General features: G+C 44.7%; 2 protein-coding genes and 1 long non-coding RNA gene across 3 annotated transcripts in view; 2 read left to right on the top strand and 1 right to left on the bottom strand.

Annotated features, from left to right (window-relative positions):
- Positions 1-5989: 5989 nt before the first annotated feature.
- Positions 5990-8395, bottom strand: LOC148391561 (uncharacterized). The gene is made up of 3 exons (XR_015860894.1): positions 7836-8395; positions 7110-7165; positions 5990-7025 (listed from the first exon to the last, which is right to left on the bottom strand). It is a non-coding gene; the product is annotated as an uncharacterized LOC148391561 (long non-coding RNA).
- On the top strand, positions 7829-16404 carry LOC148391560 (catenin beta-1). Its single transcript, XM_088387426.1, has 17 exons — positions 7829-7997; positions 11495-11546; positions 11615-11842; positions 11928-12181; positions 12255-12493; positions 12861-13062; positions 13137-13281; positions 13426-13529; positions 13620-13754; positions 13860-14063; positions 14141-14299; positions 14410-14529; positions 14612-14762; positions 14865-14986; positions 15052-15112; positions 15425-15675; positions 15861-16404. The coding sequence occupies exons 2-16, from the start codon at positions 11534-11536 to the stop codon at positions 15637-15639; spliced, it is 2352 nt and encodes a 783-aa protein (XP_088243552.1). The 5' UTR covers positions 7829-7997; positions 11495-11533; the 3' UTR covers positions 15640-15675; positions 15861-16404.
- A 909-nt stretch (positions 16405-17313) lies between these two features.
- Positions 17314-21660, top strand: part of trak1a (trafficking protein, kinesin binding 1a) — a 34059-nt gene continuing 29712 nt past the window's right edge. Inside the window, exon 1 of the mRNA XM_088387422.1 lies at positions 17314-17546. The gene's annotated coding sequence lies outside the window, so the exon portion shown is untranslated. The remainder of the gene's footprint in view (positions 17547-21660) is intronic.

The raw sequence follows: 21660 nt of genomic DNA, 5'->3' as shown, positions 1-21660 counted from the left end.
CCGGAAGAAACCTCCTCAAATAGGTGAGACTGTGCGCGATCGTGTTAGTAAATCCGATAGTAAACGAATCTCGACTAGCATTGTGTCAAAAAGGGTTAGTAGCCATTTTGTGTCTGAAGAACTGCTGGAGGAAGGTCATTAAGAACACATTTTTGTTGTATGCCACCGACTATTTTTGCTCTTTATATGATCTGTGAGACGCTACGTCATTAAAGATGGCAACCACTCTTTTAGTGTGTTATATAGCAGAAATAGTAGAGAGGGGGAGAGGAGGGGCTGAGGTGCAAGGGGAGGGAGGGAGGGAGGGGGCGGCTTGCATGAAGTGGCTTGAGCAGCGAGCGAGCGAACGCACGGCCATTGGCTCCAAATTCACCTCATTATGACTAGCATCAGTATTTTGGAGCGTACACAAACACAACTTGCAAGAAGGACATAGGACACAAGTGGCAATGAAAACTTGCAGCAACCACACTGACAATTTCAACGACTCTACTTGTCAATTGTAAACGCTGAAGATAGAAATCCCTGAGACAGACACACACACACACACACCCTCAATTTGAGCCAAGGAGAAGCGAGCTACGTCAGTATATTTTCACACTGCAGCAGCAGCGGCAGCGGCAGCTCTTTGTCTGCCTGTTGACCTGCCAGCGCGAAGATGGAGGAGGAGGAGAAATATCATTTTAGCGGGTGGCTTTAGGAGACATAAAAGGCTGCTTTGTGGCTTTTGTTTGCGCGAGGACGCATTGTGGCAATATTTCTTTCTGTCAACATCATTTTGGTCCTGCACCATCTTTGAGTGAAAGGAGGGAGGTGTCCGTTCCAACGTTAGTGCAAATGGAAGGTGTCCATCGTGCTCGAGTGGGCAAGCCTCCGTCCACCTGTCTATAGACATAGAGGCATGCACATTATGATGATGATGATCGCTGTATTTGTCACATACACTTTTGACTATTTTTGCTGGCCCCCCAAATAACTCTGCATTATTCAATAAATGAGGAATGATCACAATTACTAAAATAGACGCATCTGAAATAGCATTGATCCTATTCTGCTGGATGCAAATCGTCTTACGATAGCGTCTGCAATATTTTCCCGTGCATCCGTCAGCGGTGATGCGCGCAAGCGTCGAGCCACGCCGAGAAACACAGAGAATAATTCATTTGTACTGCAGCAGGCCTCGGAGTACATTTTTCAATGTTGTGGGAATAACTCATACAGATACTACATACAGACTCCCATTTCAGGTTTTATTCCCGGACACACACACACACACACACACACACTGATGGGATTAGCAAGTGATGCTTTAGTCATTTCTCTGCCTCGCTCACCAAATCTCCTTTCCTTGCTTTGAATGCATTAACATTCTGTCTAGTTAGTGTGCCGGGCAATAGAAAAATACAAATGAATTGTTTTTTTGTTTTTTGGTATGTTCCCAATGGCCCACTCCATCCATTTGTGATTGAACATTTAATTCTATTTGAAGGCAAATGCAGCAGCAGCAGGCCGGCATCCACTTTTGCAGGCAGAATAGTGATGACACTGAATGGAGGCTGCTGCGGCAAGCTTCACAAGGAAGCTGACGGCCAGCCTTTCTTTTCAAAGCCTTCGCCGTTCTCATCCAAATATACATAGCGCGCATGAAAATCTTCATCTCGACATGAATTTGTTTCCTTCGATGCTTTTCCTGATACGTATTTTGTTCCTGATCTTTGTGGCAGGTAATGAACCTTCATTGTCTGGAGATGAATGGAGTGTTGGTTTTTCCTCACAATGTCCTTTAGCTCGCTGATGAGTGCACCAGCGCAGTGTTGACACGCTGCCTGATTAGTCGGTCGACTTATAAGAGAACACGCAGCCCCTCCGTCACTATTCAGCCATTTTGTCTGTCACACTGCTAAAGTGTGTGTCTGTGTACGCGGCGGCGGCGGCGCCGGCTTTTGTTAAGGTAATATCCAGGAGAGACGACACACGAGGGGGACAACACAAGCCGAGTGCTTTTTTCCCTTTCATCTCCGCCTTTCCAAATTTGAAGCATTTATTTCCTGAGCGTCGTCATTTTACAGTCACGGGAAAAATGAGGGATTTTTTTTTTTTCCCCCCATTTTAAAAAAATGTGCACGCCGTGCGAGGCACAGGGCCCCCGCATTGCATCATGGCATGGCGTCGCATCGCTCGGCCTGTTGTCTGTTGTGTTTTAAGTGGATTAACGGAGCAGTGTGTGAGACACACAGTCAAAGTGGCAAGCAGAACCGTTGTTTACAAGCTTCTGTCACCTCTGTCTCTTCCAATTTTCATACAATGCTGCATTTTTGTTTTTTGTTCTCACTGCATTACTGCCAAACCGTTGCGTAATCTTATTTATCAAAGCATGAATGGGGGGCACAATCAAGCGCTATATTTTATGCATATATTACATATTTAATGTTCAATGGTGCTATTGTGTCATGTTATTGAGTCCAATTGGATTGACATTTTGAATCAGTATTTTAGGTAGAAATGCAATATCACCTTTCCATTTTAAGGCATGAAAATCCGAGTGCTATCTTCAAATTCCATACACAACTAAATCAAAATACAGCCTGGCTATGCTGTTCAAAAAATATACTCAATAAATTTTAATTGTTTTGTGTGAAATCAAATAACACCCCAAAAAAATAATAATTTTGTTGTGTTGACAGTGCACATATGAACATTTTAGAGTGGTGCAATTTTTAGACCTCTCGGTAATCTAAAAGCAAGACGAGTTCATTTGTTTGTATGAAAGAGAGAACAACTGCTGCAGTAGGTCCATCTGAAAATATATTCAATCATAGAAATTGGGGGAATAAAAACACCACAATCATTTAAAATGGCCCTGCTGCAAGTAAATAATTTGCTTTTAATCTGCAAACCCAAAAAATATGATGACTATTAGTAATAGTAGCTCAAGCAACAATGTATGTTTTAAATGAATATCCCAAAACGTAATCATATTTAATAACCTACAGTATCTAGTCTACTCGTCAGGTGTGGTTCATCAAATTCATTTGAATAATTCAGTCATCTGCTTTGGTTGAAAACAACCATGCTTTGTTTACTGCAATGCATCAATGTTTGATGGAAATTGTGCAGTTATTGTTCATCAAAATCCAAGCTTGCTTTGCGGGTTCATCCAATTGTTTTTCTTTTGAAAATAATCAATGAAAAGCAAGTCTTCGCTGCCAGAAATGTCATATTGATGAGAACCCTGATGCAAAATCCACCCTTTGATCAGAGCAGCAAATTAAGAACACGGCAAGCATCAAAAGCTTTTCCACTGATTCTCATACGGCATATTTGTTATCTCAGTAGATCATATCTTTATAATACGTCAATGTATAGTATGCGCACGGCCTTCGCTACAGGTAGAAGTCAATTGAATCAACTTGACGTATCATGTGACTTTCCGGCCTTGAGCTTGCTTTATCTTTTATTGCTCTCAAATTGCTCCCACTTTTTTTTCCCCCTTGATTTCCAGAAAGGCTTCTTTGGAATACTACAGATGACATATACGCAAATATTTTTGTTCTATTTTGGGGATTCTATCTTAATTGACAATAACGTCGCATATATGGATTGTGAATTTCAAGCAAGGTCACGTTTGTATTTAATACTGAACATGTATACTCTTTTAATTGTACTCCATTCAGCCATTATTTTAGGTGGACTCTAAACAACGGAGGCAATTCTATTATTTTGTCATCCTTTCATTTGCGCTTGAATATTTTGCTGGGGCTACGGCAGCGTGTCATTTTATGGGCAACGACATTGGGTCAACCTAAATGGCCTTTTAACATTTAAAAGGGGGCTTGGCCATTCAATCTATTCAGCCCCCTTAGCTTTCATTGGGGCGGGCCCAGGCTTTAGGCTGCTATTCATGTCCGATGCCTATGTAAACAAAAATTCCTTCTTGTCGCTGTGCGATCGTGTGTGTGTGTGTTGCCTGTGTCTAAGTGCATTTGTGTGCCTATGTGTGAGAAACTCCATTTTCTGAACTGGGTATAGAAGCCACAATACTTCTTGTCTCGTGTCTATTTTCTATTCTTTTTTCCTTGTCATGCATTCTCCCCTCTCGTGAGCCACAACACACACACACACACACACACACACACACACACACACACACCATGAGGATCAGTCATGCTAGGGGTCGTCTGTGGGCCAACTGGATATTGTTGCTTATAAGCTGCTTTGGAACAATTTGAAATATATTTGGTACAAGAAAAGGCTTGATGCAAGCAGATTTAGCACGGAAGAGGGAGGCTCCCAATACCTTGTGGGTCCATCCCACACGTGAATAGAAAAGAGACTTGATTTGCTGATGAGATTTAAGTTGAAGCTCGGCAAATATAAGCCGTGTGTCCGTCTCGGTATTTGGAGGAAAATGTCCTTTCTTAATGGATTGAAGTCAAGCTAACAGTGTGCAGTGTGTTGCTGTGTGATGAATTGGGATGAATTAAATGCACAATATCACTTTTATTGCTTGAATTTAGGTCAAATGTATTACAATATTGTCGTATGTTAAATATTAATTCAATAAAAAAATAACCCTTTCTGTGTTTGCAGGGATGATATTTTTTGGTTATCAAAACAATGTAACATTTTTTACCTCTTAAATACGTCCATCTATAAAACACAATCGACAACCATAATTATAAACACAATTTATCCAGCAGAGGGAAAGTTGAATTTCCCCATCTGCAATTAAAAAAAAAGAGAGGTCGGAGAATTGATGTCATCAAACTGATCATAGTTGGTTATTCGGATGCATTTGAGGTTTATTCCACTGCTGAGATTCTTTTTTTGTGTGAGATGAGTTGACCACAATAAAAAGGCTGCGTGGCCTGTAAATACAGATGCGAGTGAGTGACGCTAATGAGCATCTGCTGACCATAATCCAGCCCATGACTGACTTTTAAAGGCCCTCTTCTCACTGAACGTGACATCATCATGAAATATCAGGGAGATGTTTGCTGCGCCTGCCGCATTGTCACGCTGGTGGAAATGCAGTGGAGCCCCAATCCCGATCGTGAGAAGAAACATTGAAATGTGTTTGTAAATAAGAATCTGCTCTGGACAGATTGCGGAAGAGGAAAGAAGGTTTGATTTTTATTGCCGTTTGCACATCAAATGTACAAATTGTATTTTTGCAGGTTTTCATCAGGTTTCCTGTCACTGCCGCTGAGGAGAATGTGGCCTCTCTCGAAAGCGCCAGCATGGAGGACGTTTACCATGGCAACGACTAATGCAGTACAGATGGAAGGAGTGAGCCTTGTCTGCCGGCCGCCGCCGCCGCCGCCGCCACGGCAATAATACAGGATTGATTGAAGTCAGGTGAAATGCCATTGGGGCTCTTTTAAATCAGCAAGAAGTGCATTTGATATCCAGCACGCTGGCTGGCTCACATAGTGTTCCCTCCTTGTCTCGTACCCAGATCCTTTCTTGCTATATGGATTAAAGCACTACTATAGAACGACTAGTCTTTCTTTTTTTTTTCCCTCCTCACAGAGTCAGCAGTGTATTGTTTCCTGCATCAGCCACCCCGTAATACCCCATGGACATAATCCCTTGTGATGTCACCTCTTGAGAACTTGTGTTTCCTCCTCCTTCACATACTGGATTACAACTGGACCTAAATGGTGCAAGATTTTATAGTCAAAGGTTTGACTTGCTTTATTTGACCTGTACTTGGATGATACGTACATTTGATTTGTGTTCCAGGCATCTATCTGTCCAGAAATAATGCTCAAAATAGAAAGCAAAAATCAATGACTCATCGACAACAGTGCGTATTTTAGCGATCCCATGAAACTGTCAACTTTACAAAAGGTCAAAAAAGGTCAAGAATTTGCTTGTGGAAAAAAAAAGTTGTCAACTGATTTACTGATGTTTGATTAGAAATATTCTGAGTATTCGTTTCCAAATGTGTGCATTTTGTTGCATTTTTGAAAGTGAAGAATGCTTTATGCATCTTTATCTTAAAAGAAAAGGAACAAATCACAGGCATCCGTGCTCTGTTTTGACTTAGCCACAGCCCTTTGCAGGAGTATCAGTCCAAAACAAACATTCCTTCCAAGTGCTACCCTGATGCCTTGTGTCTGCGCGTGCATGCGTGCACGTGTCTTTGGTCTGCGCCAGTGTATAGCTGTGTCCAGCCCCTCTCTTTCACAGCTAGAGAAAAGAACCACACCCCTTGGTGCCTTGGTGCACGTGTGTGGTGTGGTGTGGTGTGGTGTGGTGTGGTGTGGAGTTCTCCCGGGATTTAGCCATTTCTTTTTGCTCGAAAATAGCTTTGTGACAACCGTATTAAGCGCTATTGCAGAAAGAAAGCGCAGAGATTTTCTTTAATTATGAAAAATGGTACATGAAATGCATTCTGAAGAATAAAGTGACCGCCAGTCAAATTCAGATGGGTGGACGGACTCAGTCCCGGTCGGAGCCAACAGCGGCCAGTCTCGGGTTCAGCCTACTCATGCAAAAAAGACGAGGGGGCAGGGGCCAAGTAGGCTACGACCATTGACCCAGGCCGAGTCATGTCCACAGTGACGGGGGTACCCGCAGTCCACAAGGCGCCCATGGAAATCAGGTCCAAAGAGAAGACAGGGTCGTCTTCTGCGCAAGATGGGATCAAGAGATTGTGGTGCATCCTCACCAATTGAGGCAATCAAAGCTTACTGAAATGCATCAGGCACCACACACGACTCCGACAATGGTCCACTCTGTGAGCCCGAGGGAGAAGGATGCCTTGAAGTGGCAAGGTCGCTTTGCCGGGCAAGGTGGACAATGTCAAAGCACCGTGGGAGGTGCTGTTGATGTCACACTTGTTGTTGTTCCAGGCGGATGTTGGCCACGGCCACTATGTCTTTACTTGCATTGCTTGTTGAAAACTGAATTTAAAAAATTGGGGGGAAAAAAAAAATGGAGGGACAGTCTCAGAACCCTGAGCCCCGCCCTGCAGGCACCCGACGGGTAGGTTAAGGAGCAACTTCCATGTACTACACCTGGAAAATCCAAAACACTATCAGTGGAACACATCTGTCAGAGCAAGTGGTAGTATTTGTGAAAGCAGGTGAAGTTGGACATACAATTTATTTGTCTCACAGATCTCAAACGTTTGTCACTTCTGGAAAATTTAGTATTCCTGCAGAAATACACACACATTTAAATTGACACATGTTCTCATAGATGGCAACATAAATTCCAGCCATTTTAGGCATTAGCTGATCAATACAGCATCGTAAGAATAGAGAGTCAATGTCTGTCAGTAAAATGGGTATTTCAGTTGGTACTTTATTTCCAATTAGAATAGCTCCGATCCCAATTTAAAGTAAGCAACAGTATTGTTTTTAAAGTCCCATATGATGCACATCTGTAATTTTGTATCTAAATTTAATAACTTGACAACTTTAATGAAAACACAAAACAGCAGCTGTTATAATTAACATAATCGTGTAAAATCTTTTATTAAACCTACGTTTCTATAAAAAAAAATGTGGAAAGTATCATTTTCAACGCATTTCAAGTGATTTGAGTTCAGGGACTACTTTTCCTCCCCCAGTCTACCGGAACTTCATTCAAGCATGTATTCATACTCGTGCTATAGAGCGTATAGTTTTTGCTTGTTTCCATTATATTTGGCGTCATTTCAAAACCTACACAATCCTTATATCGTGTTATTGTTACTCTTCCTGTGTTAAAATATCAAATTGATAGATTTACCGATTTCAGTTTCAATGTTATCGTAACAGACTGCAGGATACATTCCCACTGCGAGGCGTTCTACGGTCTATATAAACGCGTCGCCATCTTACATTTTCCAGTCGGCACCCATCTGGACCAGACGTGATTGACTTCGGAGGGAGCGGACGAGGGCTCCCGCTGATTTTCGGCGTCACATTTTCCTCTATATTTACAGATTGATTTTTCCTCCTCATCTCAATCCAAGTGGAAGAATTTGCTTCGTTATAACACGGGTAGGCAACAACCGTAAACTACACTGATCGTGTCCGCCTCTCACTGGAATAGTGCCGGCTGTTCACACGAGCCGGTCGGGACTCTGCTGCTGCTGCAATCGGGGCTTCCGGCGTTTAGGACACGACAGGCACCACCTCGGGGGGATAATGGCGATTTATTGACATGCTGTCATCACTCTTTTAAAGTGAATTCGCTAATTTTTTTGAGGAATTTCGCTCGAGCGAATAAACGACAATGTTTGATGTTACGATAGCGGCCAACAGCAAGCAGTCAACTGGACATGGACTGTTGGCCACATTCCATTTGAGTGACTCACGCTTTTAAAAACTTTTTTTTTTTCCAAAGAATTGTTTCGCTGCCATGGTATCTTGGTATCGCATTTCCTAATCTATGCGTGGGCACGACGTAACAAAGTTAACAAACGGTCGTCGAAAGAAGTTTCAGCCAACATTTGTTCCTGTTTATCTGCTACGTGTGCCGTTTTTGAAGTAAAGAAAAGCGAAATCCATCACGGATACATTTGTAATGTATACGCCATTAATGGCACTGTTTTCATGTCGTTTTTTTTTTTTTTTTTAAACAAAGCCCCACACATTCTTTCCTGCCGTTGTTGCTTTGGGAGAAAGACGAGGTGGAGCCTGAGTGTGAAATTCGAGTCAGGAGTGTTGAAGCAACCAAGTCGGGTCAGCCGGCAGCTGTGGGAGAGGGGCGGGCGGGCGGACCGACCGACCGACGGGCGGCTGCAGCAGCGTGGACGGACCATCAACCAAAGTTACCACGGCGCCTCCTTTCCGTTTTCGAGGCTTGCCCGAACGTTCGAGAGTGTTCAAAAGGGCATTGACACTTTGCCACGAACAAACAACAATATTTAGTTGAATGGCGTAAATGATATGATTTACGTCTTTGATTTCAATCTCAGTTTTGTAAAATGGCATTTGATTTCAATCTCAGTTTTGTAAAATGGCAAAGTGGTGAGAAGCTCAACCCGGCTGGCTTTAGTGGAATACTATGACTGGAATCTGCTTTGAATTTCAATGATTCATTGCAATTTCATTTCGATTCGATTTAACGGCATTAAAAGTGAAGCTGTTTTGGTCTTTGGGCGCTGTTTTAATTCAAGTAATTCAGATGTTCTGATATGAATTTGAAAAGACTGCAGCGTGGCCTGCATTGTAGTTGACCAACAAAACGTCTGGTAGCATTTTCTCCAATTTTGACTCCCAATATATGGAGTTGATGCTTTGAAGAATGCTGTTTGTATTCGTCTGGCATCCATCATCTTGCACCCGAGACGGGCGGCCGGCCGGCCACCGTGCGTTGCAGAGGCTGCGGCCGTTGAGCTCATTGTACGGTATAATAAGATGGCAGCCAGTGCTGACCCGGCACATTGCTTGGTTAACGCTCAACCATTGTACATGAAGCTGTTCTCACGCCTCAAAAGCAGCTTGTATGTGCTACAATTGTTTTTGTTGAACCCGTTCTTGCTTTTTGCATGTTTTTGCTAACGATTTGACTGGAATCATTGGCGTAACACCAGAGCCATGCAATTGAGATCTGTTGTTGAGTTCCACCCTTTTATTGTGCACTTTTTGCCCTTTTCATTTCTTCAATGCCTTTCAGCAGGTCAAGGATACTCGACAATTGATTACATTTGAAATCTGAGGTGAGGGACATTATAGGTGATTGATTCTGTAGTTGATAGCATTGTGGCAGAATTCATCTTTTTTAATTCTCCTTTTTGTTGGTAGTTCATTGAAATGGCCAACAAATAAATGAACACTATTGTTAGTTTTTTTTTTTTTAAAAAACACAAGTACACAACTGATTGAAAATCGTTCATGCAGTCTGACTGTGTTGAGACACGAAGGACTGTTTTATGGTTTCTAGTTGAAAGTAGACAGCAAATTGTAGACTTCACATCTGGCCGGCTTCAAAGAAAGCCCCATTCATTCCGTTTTTGTTGGAACTTGTACTGCCTTGACTCGGTTCATGGTTTAGTCCGTTGAGCTTGAAGAAGGTAAGGCTGCCATTTGCCTTTTCTCTTGGCACATCTTTCCAAACTGGATGCAAAGATTTGCTTTTCCACCGGTGCGAATGATGTGCTTTGATTTGTCCACTGTTTGGCATATGGCTCCCATTAAAGTAGGGCTTTGGCATAAGTCACTTCCAACTTCTCCAGCTTGCGAGGATGCCGTGTGAACAGTGAATTAGAATTTTTTTTTTTTTTTTTTGTGGGATGCAACCACATACCCACAGCCCAAGTGAAGACTGTTTTAGTATTGCAGCTGCGTCATTTAGCACAGGAATTATATTTTAATGACGACAATGCAGCCGAGTTGATGTGGCTGCTGGTGTTGGATAGGTTTCTTGGTGTCACAAGAACAAATGGTGGCAAATATTTGGCTCAAAACACTGCCCTACCTTTGAATGCAAACAGGGCTCTTGACATTTTCATTTTGCTACTTTGGTTTTAGCATATGACCTGGATTTGGGATTAAATGGCGTAATTGAGAGATGCTGGTCTTTTTCGGCAGGGGTTAGTATAGTTTGTGAGCCTGTAGATAAACAAAAGCCATTCCATCTAGGGAAAAAACACGGCGCAGTCGTGTTATTAAATTTGAACTAGAGCTGCAACATACATCAAATTGTTTCTAATTTTGGCTGCCACCGCCGCAATGAAATGTAAAAAAATGCAGGCTCTGCTTCTGCTGCACATCTAATCAAGCGCTTTATTGAGCTGTCCTGCATAACCTGAAGCAGGAGCAAGTCGTGCTGCAAAGAGAGATGTTCAATGACTGCGATTGAACAATGCTGATGATCATTTGTGTCATCGGGCAACCCTAATTTGAATGCGGAAGGCCATGTATGGAAAAATGGCATGAAAGATGCATCATGTGCATGTGACACAATGAGTGAGCCAACATCTCAAATTATTATTTTTTTTTTTGAAACAATTTCCCACAGCGGTTGGAAACTGGTTACTTTCAAAGTGCAGAGTGAATGGTCGTAAGGAAGCCAGAGTGCTCCGCTGTTTCACCTCTCTTGCTGAGTCACTTTTGAATGGAACTTGATAGTGTCAGGTGACTTCTGATTTGTTGAAAAAAAAAAAAGATTGAGCATCACAATCTAAAATGTTCGGCTGCAGTGTAAATTTGCACTTGAAATGCAGTAGAGGAGGAATGTGTCCGCCCTTTCTCTCTCTCTCCCACAGCTTATTTTGTTTTCACCAAGTGAGCCACTTCCCACCCTTCCTTCCCCACATAAGTACTAGCTAGCCGGCGCGCTTAATGTGGGCCTTCCTTGTATGTGAACTGCAATTTGCATGGGTGGACTTCACACGGGCCTAAATGAGGTTAAGACGTGAAGATCATCTGGTTTGGGCAGAGACCAGGACGGATTCCGTTTGCGTGGCTTGTTTTTGGTGTAATCGTTAACAATGAGGCGGGCGGAAGCCAGAGGTCACGGAGGCTGATGCTTTTTTTCCCGTCTCTTTCAGATCAGGAAGCTGTGACGGCTGTGGTTTGAGGAAAGGAACATGGCTTCCCAGGGTGAGTTGAAACTTCCATCACTTGCACAAATAATACATGATTTCTTAAATTGTGTTTCCCGTTTGCAGCTGATTTGATGGAGCTGGACATGGCCATGGAGCCAGATCGGAAGGCGGCGGTCAGCCACTGGCAGCAACAGTCCTACCTGGATTCAGGCATCCATTCCGGGGCCACCACCACAGCCCCCTCCCTCAGCGGGAAAGGAAATCCCGAAGACGACGACCTCGACAACAACCAGGTTATGTACGAGTGGGAGCAGGGCTTCAACCAGAATTTCTCCCAAGATCAAGTCCAAGGTGAATCTCAGTCTCATTGCTGAAATCCTTTTCAATCTTCATTTGGGGAGGGAAAAAAAACAGCAAGCCCTCTTATCTCTTGCAGACCTGGATGGTCAATATGCCATGACCCGTGCCCAGCGAGTGCGTGCGGCAATGTTCCCGGAGACCCTGGAGGAGGGCATGCAGATTCCTTCCACGCAATACGACACGGCAAATCCTACCAATGTCCAGAGACTAGCGGAGCCTTCCCAAATGCTCAAGCACGCCGTGGTCAATCTGATCAACTACCAGGACGACGCCGAGCTGGCAACCAGAGCCATACCGGAGCTCACCAAATTGCTAAACGACGAGGACCAGGTCGTTGGCGGTCGTCGGCGGTGGCGCCGTACCGCTCGGCTGTGGCTCATCGCCAATCTTTCTTCTCTCCTAGGTTGTGGTGAACAAAGCGGCGGTGATGGTACACCAGCTATCGAAAAAAGAAGCTTCCCGTCACGCCATCATGCGCTCCCCTCAGATGGTGTCAGCCATAGTTAGGACAATGCAGAACACAAACGACGTGGAGACGGCTCGCTGCACCGCGGGGACTCTCCACAACCTTTCTCATCACAGAGAGGGGCTGCTGGCTATCTTCAAGTCTGGAGGAATCCCAGCGCTCGTCAAAATGCTTGGGTGGGTGCAAAAATTGCGCTCGTAGGCTTTATTGTCTTCTTTGAAATCGAACGGGTTGCATGTTGGGCGCAAAACAATCGCCGGTCGCTGTCGCCGGCTATAAATCCTTGATCTCGTTCAAACGTCGGCATTTTCATCTTTTACGCCGATTTGTACGCGCAATCGAGACTTGTTAGAATTCCAGAAAGATTGGCACCATGTGCATAAGCAACTGTATTGACTGCAAGAAATAATGGAGGCTTGCAATGGGGGCAAAACTGGCAAATTAATTGGCAATTTGTGTCACTGGTGAGAGGAAAACAATTTCTAATCCGGAGGCAATTTCCCAGATGTATTGTAATCCAATAATCCTTTTTCTGCTTTGCAGTTCACCAGTGGACTCTGTCCTCTTCTATGCCATCACCACCCTCCACAACCTCCTCCTGCACCAGGAAGGAGCTAAGATGGCGGTTCGTTTGGCCGGTGGGCTTCAGAAAATGGTGGCCCTGCTCAACAAGACAAACGTCAAGTTCCTAGCCATCACCACGGATTGTCTCCAAATCTTGGCCTACGGAAACCAAGAAAGCAAGGTGGCTGGCTTCCCGTCGTTCTCGGCCGTGCTTTGATCATGTGGAGCTCACTCCAAACCTTGTGCCTTTTCTAGTTAATAATCCTGGCCAGTGGGGGGCCCCAAGCACTGGTCAACATCATGAGGACTTACACCTACGAGAAGTTGTTGTGGACCACAAGTAGAGTACTCAAAGTCTTGTCGGTGTGCTCCAGCAACAAACCTGCCATCGTAGAAGCTGGTATGTTTGAGCTCACGAGGAACATTTTCACAACCAGCAGGCTGTGGAAACGCTAACAATATATTTAGTTAGCCTAGCATCTTTTTTTTTTTTTTTTTTTTAATGTGTTTTGCACTTTATTTTCATGGTTGTCTTTTTACTCAGGAGGAATGCAGGCTCTGGGACTCCACCTGACAGACCCAAGCCAGAGACTGGTCCAGAACTGTCTCTGGACTCTCAGGAACTTATCGGACGCTGCCACTAAACAGGTGAAGAAGCCTGGACAACACAACCGTATTAACCGCTGTTTGCTCTACTTCTCTTGAATTCTCTCTATCATGCATTTGTCTGTCTCTTAGGAGGGAATGGAGGGTCTATTGGGGACCCTGGTGCAACTCCTTGGTAGCGACGACATCAATGTGGTGACCTGCGCGGCCGGCATCCTGTCCAACCTGACTTGCAACAACTACAAGAACAAGATGATGGTCTGCCAGGTTGGTACTCACTCGCATGGTGAAGATTGAGATGTCTTGGTGCTTTTCCATGCCTGTTGTTGACGATACCTTGCCTTTTTTTTCCTCATCCTGTCATCTTGTTAGGTGGGCGGTATCGAGGCTCTGGTTCGCACTGTGCTTCGGGCCGGGGACAGGGAGGACATCACAGAACCGGCCATCTGCGCCCTGCGTCACCTCACATCGCGACACCAGGATGCCGAGATGGCCCAGAACGCAGTCAGGCTGCATTACGGCCTGCCGGTTGTGGTCAAATTGTTGCATCCGCCCTCACATTGGCCACTCATTAAGGTGCATTGTACGCACTTGGATAGATTGATTTGTTCTTTCAAAGCGAGCTGACATGCAAGCGTTCCTCCCCCACCCAGGCGACAGTGGGTCTGATCCGTAATCTGGCGCTGTGCCCTGCCAACCACGCGCCACTGAGGGAGCAGGGAGCCATTCCCAGACTGGTTCAGCTGCTGGTCCGAGCACACCAGGACACGCAGAGACGCACCAGCATGGGCGGCACTCAGCAGCAGTTTGTGGTGAGCATCTTGAAGCACGACGAGATGAGCGTCACTAACCCCAGTCGTGCTGTTCTGTCTACTCGCAGAAAACCGTGGCACAGGTTTTACGGCATGTTTTGTATTTTTAGGAGGGAGTTCGCATGGAGGAGATCGTGGAGGGTTGCACTGGAGCCCTTCACATCCTGGCCAGAGATGTCCACAACAGAATAGTCATCCGAGGGCTGAACACAATTCCGCTCTTTGTACAGGTGAGGTGAAAAGTTCCATAACTTGTGTTGCTGTCTGGCCTGGCCTGGCGGTGATTTTAAGATCTCATTTCTCCGTGCGCAGCTGTTGTATTCTCCCATCGAGAACATCCAGCGCGTGGCAGCGGGCGTCCTGTGCGAACTGGCTCAGGACAAAGAAGCCGCTGAGGCCATCGAGGCGGAGGGAGCCACCGCCCCGCTCACAGAGCTCTTGCACAGTCGCAACGAAGGCGTCGGTACGTCCAAATGATGGCTTTTCCAAAGAATGCCCGCAAAATATAGTGTCGCATGCTGAACCAATACCGTACCTCGAATAACCTGTTGCCATCTCTTCTCAGCCACGTACGCAGCAGCGGTTCTGTTCCGTATGTCCGAGGACAAACCTCAAGACTACAAGAAACGCCTCTCAGTCGAGCTCACGAGCTCACTCTTCAGGACGGAACCAATGGCCTGGAACGAAGTAGGAAGTGTTGATTGAACGTATCTGTGTGTCATAAAGCTTATGCAATTCTCCTGCGTCTGCAGACCGCAGAGCTTGGTCTGGACATCGGCGCTCAGGGAGAGCCTCTGGCCTACAGGCAAGAAGGTAAGTCACCTCAATGCTATTCAAATCACCTCAGTCCCATTGCAAGAGACGTTAGATGCTGACTCATTCAGGTAGAAAGAAATCTTGGAAATTTGACCTTGCCCAGTATATGTGGCCCAATGGGATATCTAGTCAGCGCAACAGTGGTGGTTGAGCTGTAGGCGGGCGTGTGCTTGTGGTGTTTTTGCTGTGTTGCTAGTACATACTACTTACTGTGTGAGCGAGCGCTTGGTTTGTTAACATGCTTCTAACAGCCGCTCTGCTTCTCCCTCCCTCCCTCCCGGCCGGCCTCCCTGCCTTCCCCCTGAACAGACCCAAGCTACCGTTCCTTCCACTCGGCAGCTTACGGCGCAGACTCGATGGGCATGGAGCCCATGATGGAGCATGATTTGGGCGGGGGCCACCACCCCGGTCAGGACTACCCTGCGGTAGAGGGCCTTCCTGACCTGGGACACTCCCAGGAACTGATTGAAGGCCTCCCACCTGGTGACTCCAACCAACTGGCCTGGTTTGACACAGACTTGTAAATACCAAGACCAACATAACTCAACACTTCCTACTAGGTAAGCTGCAGCCCGACCCGACCCAACCCACTGACGGCACTAGATGAGGCTGCTGCATGCTCTGTCTCTCGCTGTCTCCCTCCCACTCACTGTGCTCCTAATGGCCAACTTGCATGCTGCTCAAGTCGTCTTTGCAACATCTTCCTTACCTCATGGTTTCGTCTGGCCATCTCCTTTCTTTTCAGCTGTATTATGTGATCTGGATGAACCTGCATCTTGATTCTCCCACATGGAGGAGGCGGGGTTTAGAAAGTGCCTGACGATGACCCATCCTGTCTATAGGGGCTCCATTGGGACAAAGTTCGCTTCTGGTTTTAACCAGAGGATGGTCGGTTGACTTGAAATCCTGATGCCACACATGGATTTGGATCTCACTTTTGTTTTTTGAAATACCCTTTTTATGTACTTTTCCATTTTTATTCTTTGTTTTTACATTTAGCCCTGAAATCTGTAATGGTACAAAATGCTTTTAGCTAGCTTGTTTTCATTGATTTCCATTATTCAAAGTTATACTCATTTGTTTTGTTTGCAGTTTTGTATTTTCTTTTTTTTTTTTCTTTTTTTTTTTTTTTGGTCTCGGGTAGTGTTTTTGTTTGTTTTTGGTGATAATGCTCCATCCAAGTAATGTACATGACCACATTTTAAATGGTGTCCAAAACACTAGAGTAAATCATTTGCATTGTAACATTGTGTAGCTTTTGTATAAAACATTGGAAGTTGTGGTCCAAATATCGAGCTATTTTCTTGCTTTAAAGGTGGACACTAAGGTGTCTCTGCTGTTCCAAAGGGGGTGTAGCTGGCCTAGCTGACGGACGGACGGAGGGCTGTTATTGGTCTGTTACAAAAAAAAGGGGGGGGGGGGTATTGTAGTTGGAGGTGGTGGTGGTGGTTGCTGTAGCCTGCTGTGTTCTGAAACAATAAAATGGACTCATTATTCAACTCGCATCCTTTTCTTCAAGCATTGTTGGACAATGTAGTATTACCACAACGCAGTGTGATACCATTTACATTTTGGGAAGCGCACAGACTCGGAATCGTGTCCGAAAAGTGGCAACGTGCATGCTGTACGAGTGATGACCAACAGCACGGAACACCATTCTCTCCACTGACAATTGGACACAACCCACATGTCATAGTAAATGTGGCCTGTGAGAGGCAGCATGGTGCCTGCCACAGGGCATCCAGACTACTTGAAAGTACAGAGTAATAGTGATGGGCCAAAAAAACACCCATTTCTCCATTTTTAGAGCAATAGCACTTTTGAGAGACAACAATAGCTTTTATGTGTGACTGTTTTTATTGATTACTTTGACCTGTTGGAAGAAAATGGGAACCATCTCAGCTCTGCCTCACCTGTCATTGTGACAAGTAAAAATAAAATAACATAAAATGCAAATTATTTGTCCACGGATCTCCATGTATAACTAATTTTGAACATTTTCATAGTCAGAACTGCTGAAATTGCATATTTCCTGTTCAAATACAAAGATGAACTGCTTTGTTTTGCTGATGGGACTTAAAAGGCCCAGGTTGAGGCCGATAGTACTCTCCCGCACTGAAGGGCGGCGTACGTGAGCCAAGGGGTGATTAACGCTGCCCCATTTGTTGCTGCAGAGGTAGACCGAAATGTCACCTGCAAAGCACACACACCTGTGAAGGAGGCCTTTTTGCCAGTGGTGAGAGACAATGCATGTTTTGGAAGGAAGGCTTGGAGAAGAAGCTCCAACATATGATTGAGCTGCTGTGATGATGGCGCCATCAGAGTTTCATGGAGGTGGCCAAATGAAAGCAAATGGGACTCAACTCAAGGAAAAGAAGGAGGACTTTTACACCCAAGTAACGGTGGCCAAGGACTTCATCTACAAAGAAAGGTAAGAGCAGAAACTATGTGCCAATTGTATAAGCTATCCTTTTGGGTCCATACTTGTGCTTTAAGATGGAAGTAATGAATGAAAAGTGAACTGAAGAGTGCAATGAATTGTTTGTTTCTTTCCTCACCTTTTACTTTCATTAATATTCTCTTCACGTCTCTCACAAGTTGCAAGTTGTGACAAAAAAGGCTGAGATGGAAATTGCAGTCATTCAGACATGATTCACCGCCTCCAACTAACTCCCTCCATACTGCACACTTTTTTTGTTTTTTTTGGCAACCATTAGTGGGATCTTTGATTTAGATTAACAAAGGCCTGAAATCAATGCGAGATAATTAAAAAGCCATTGTTGAAGGGCAAGCATTTGTCTGAGTGTGCAGGTGTGAGTGTCAGAGAGTGTGAGGCATTGGGACTAATTCAGTGCGCATGCATATGTTGCTGATAATGAATGTCTATTGTCAACTCACCGATTGATCATAAGATTAGAGAAAACGCAGCCTTTGGTCCAAATAGAACACGTCAATTTTTCTTTTTGGGCCAGAACTTGTAATTGGTAATTAAAAGTGCTTTGAAAACTTTTGCCCCTGATTTATTTGCAGAGGCGGTTGGCTGTCTATAAAATGTGCACTGTCTAAGTACGACACACAAGCCACAACATGATGACCAACCAGCTGCATAAATGACATCCAAAACTCGTGACCATGCTAGGAAAGGAGATGGACGGGTAAATTGAGAGCTTTGCCTCATGTCCACGTAGATTGATTTTCATAAGGTTAAGCGTACTTTGTCACCTGCGACCTGTTGGCTCCGGGTGACCTTGCCCGAGGCGTAAGGCCCCTGGCATCTTAGCTCCTAGGATCAGTGGGACACACAAAACCCTCCACCACAATAAAGTCGCTTTTAGGCAAGGGAAGGGATAGATCTTTATTTCTTTTTGAACAAATGAATTTAGATAAAGTTTTTGGCGTGAGAAGCATTCATTGACGCAAATCTATCCGATTACTCAATTATTCAATGGAAAAAATCAATCGGATCGTCCATCGTAAAACCATCCAATCATGACAGCTCTAATTTCCTCACTGGTCTTTATCAATAAAATGTGAATCGGACATACATACACAACGACGTGTATGCATCCAAGTGTGTATTATTCATGAGGTGCCAATCGGAATATTAATGATAGAGGACCTTACAATTATTATTATATGAATAAATGCAAGCCATGCTTGAATAATGAAATAGGTCAAATGAGTTTGAAACTGCATAAATGTTGGAATTTGCTGTGTGCAAAATATATTCAACCTTTTGATAACCTTTTTTCACAACATTAAAAAAACAGCTTCATATATATGTGAAGTAAATAAGGAGCTTCACATGCAGTACGGACTATTTAACATGAAATTTCCCCTGTACAGTCCACTAAAATCTGCAGGAGCAAGCATGGAAAACATGGAATAGAGTAGGGATTGGAATTGGAAAAGGAAAAATGACCTTTTCTACTTCCAAAGAAAAAAAATAGTTCCAACGACACCCCGAGTATTTTTATTTAATTGAATTCCTTTATTTAGGCATTAGAGGAGATAGCCGCTGGTTGGTTGGGACATCTGTTAGCCCGCAAAGTAAGCTGCTGGCTAGCTCCTTTCATCATGACATGTAAAAGTCCTGCAGGGTCTCAGTGAGATCCTATATTCTAGTGACCAAAGGCTTAAAACAAGGATATTTGAGCCATTCAAACAGAAAGGGGAGACCGTATGTTTTGGAGTGACAGCTGAATGTTTGCTTTTCAGTACATTCAGTGGTCTCGACGGCCACAGTGGAGAGAAGGTTGAGATTTTTCACCGCTTGTTTGTATTGATTGAAATTCGGTAGACTCGGTCACAGCGTTTTCTTTCAGCGGTGTGTCAAATTTAGAAGAACATGCGTCATGTTTCTGAACGGAGATTTCAAACTTTCAACCTCTCGACTGTGAGGCGGAAATGCTTAGGCTGCTGTTTTGAAACTCGGCTCACTAGTTTGTTGGGAGCTAACCGTGCCACAAGTTTCAGGGAAATGAATATATTCATGTTCTAAACATCCAAGAAACAAGATGAGAAAAAACAACAGTGTAATATGCTGAAAACATTCATATATGTCAAAAACATAATTTATGCACACACACACTCCCGCTTTGTGACTGTTGGCCTTCTCACCATGTGAATGAGGTGTGTGTGCTGAGTTGGCTCAGGGGTCTGAAGGCAAAGAGCAGCCTCTCTGCCGCATCCGTCTCTGCCGTTGGACAAGATAGCCTCTGGCTCTTCACACAAACGCACACACATGCAGACACGTGCACCCCCCCCCCACACACACACATAAACACAAATACACATCCCAGCACACGCACGTTAAATCTTTTATAGACATTTGACAGTCAATAATGATGGATCCAGAGAGCTGCCAAGACACATTCTGTCAGAATGATGCAAACCCACACAGGCAAACAGAAGAAATGTAGTAAGACATTTTCCCTTTCATGCCGTTGTTTGACATTTACATAGAAGAATGCTGTTTGTCTCTCCTTCCTGTGTCCATTTGTTTCCTTCTCATTGAGCCTTGCATTTTTGCCCAATTGATTTCAGCAAACATTCATTGGCTCAATCCCGCGCCCCTCTTGTGTCATTCTCCCCTCCACCCAGGCTTCTTTCTATCTCTCTCGCTCTCTCTCTCTCTCTGCCTCCCCTTTCGCCCCACCGCCTGCCTCCCTGTCCAGGCATTAATATGTATGCTTTGGGCTGGAGTGCACACTATGGGGAGATTGGGGCCTGCCTGCCTGCCTGCCTGGTGTGTGTGTGCGTGCGTGTGTTTGTGTGTTTTCTGTGTGTGTGAGCAAAAGTGAATGTGTGCAGGGAGGCAAGCTGAGGACAAAGCCAGCGGTGATAATGAGGCCGCAGGGACACAACCAGACAGGCCCCTCTGTGCGTGTGAGAGAAAGTAGAGGAGAGTAAGGGGCTCATGGCCTTATTGCCTTTTTCCCCACAAGTTGGATATTGCGCTTGGTTAAACCTGCAAGCTTCCAGTGCGCACACATACACGCACAAAACGCGACCTTGGGGATACAAGGACGCACCATTGAAGAAGTCATTTTGGGATTCTGTCTGTGGAATTGTAAAGAGAAGTGAATGAATCCATACCATGAAGGCCAAATGACAAAGCATCATTCATAAATAGAATAGTCCTTCCTTCCTTCCTTCCTTCCTTCCTTCCTTCCTTCCTTCCTTCCTTCCTTCCTTCCTTCCTTCCTTCCTTCCTTCCTTCCTTCCTTCCTTCCTTCCTTCCTTCCTTCCTTCCTTCCTTCCGGCAGCATCTCCATCCAGGTGGACCGCTGAGAGGTGAAATACAAGCAGCGGGTCAATAGAACCAGTGGCAAGAAGCCAAATGAAGAAGATGTTTGTGCTAAACACAAAATGTACTTCCATTTGAATTGTTGGCTTTGCTTACATCCACCATTTAACCCAAAAAATGGATGCAAGCAATTTGGACTGGGCTCACTTAGTCGTACAAGTTGGTTTCGGCACTTGCCAGTAGTGGTGAGCAATGGTTCAAAGTGAAAGATGGCTTTGCAAAAGTTCTTCCCAAGCCTTGCCTATGAGAGAGAACGTCACTCACTTGTTTGCTTGCCTTCTCCTCAAGTGTCAATCTTAAATGATTGCTCCTCAATTGAACCTGAATTTTGTGACCCTTAAATACATCCTTCCACTGTATATCCATTTTCTTCCCTGTCACCTCTCCTTCTTTCTACCTCCTATTTCATTTTCCTGGCTCAGCCAAGCTTCTCACTCTCTCTGTGTGTCTCTTTCTGTTCGTCTGCCTCTGCTCTTCCTCCACATGTTCATCCCTCTCCCTTTTAGTCCCTCTGTCTTCCTTCCCCAGGGGGTATTATCTCAGTCAGAGGCAAATCTGCCCAATTATAAGCCTCATCTCCTCTCTCTCTCCCTCACACACACGCACACACACACATGCAGTCGGCTTGTCCTGGGTGCAGCCACTGCGTCGGTCCCCTCAGTGGCTAAAACAACACAAGCACCTAAACACACACCTTCCTATTTCAACCTTCTATTGGATCGCTCCCCAGCACACA

The sequence above is a fragment of the Syngnathus floridae genome, chromosome 10, assembly GCF_059516105.1.
Source record: "Syngnathus floridae isolate MCC-2025c chromosome 10, RoL_Sflo_1.0, whole genome shotgun sequence".
Classification (NCBI taxonomy): Eukaryota; Metazoa; Chordata; class Actinopteri; order Syngnathiformes; family Syngnathidae; genus Syngnathus; species Syngnathus floridae.
Note: the sequence above shows the minus strand (reverse complement) of the source record. Positions and strands in the feature narration are given on the sequence as shown.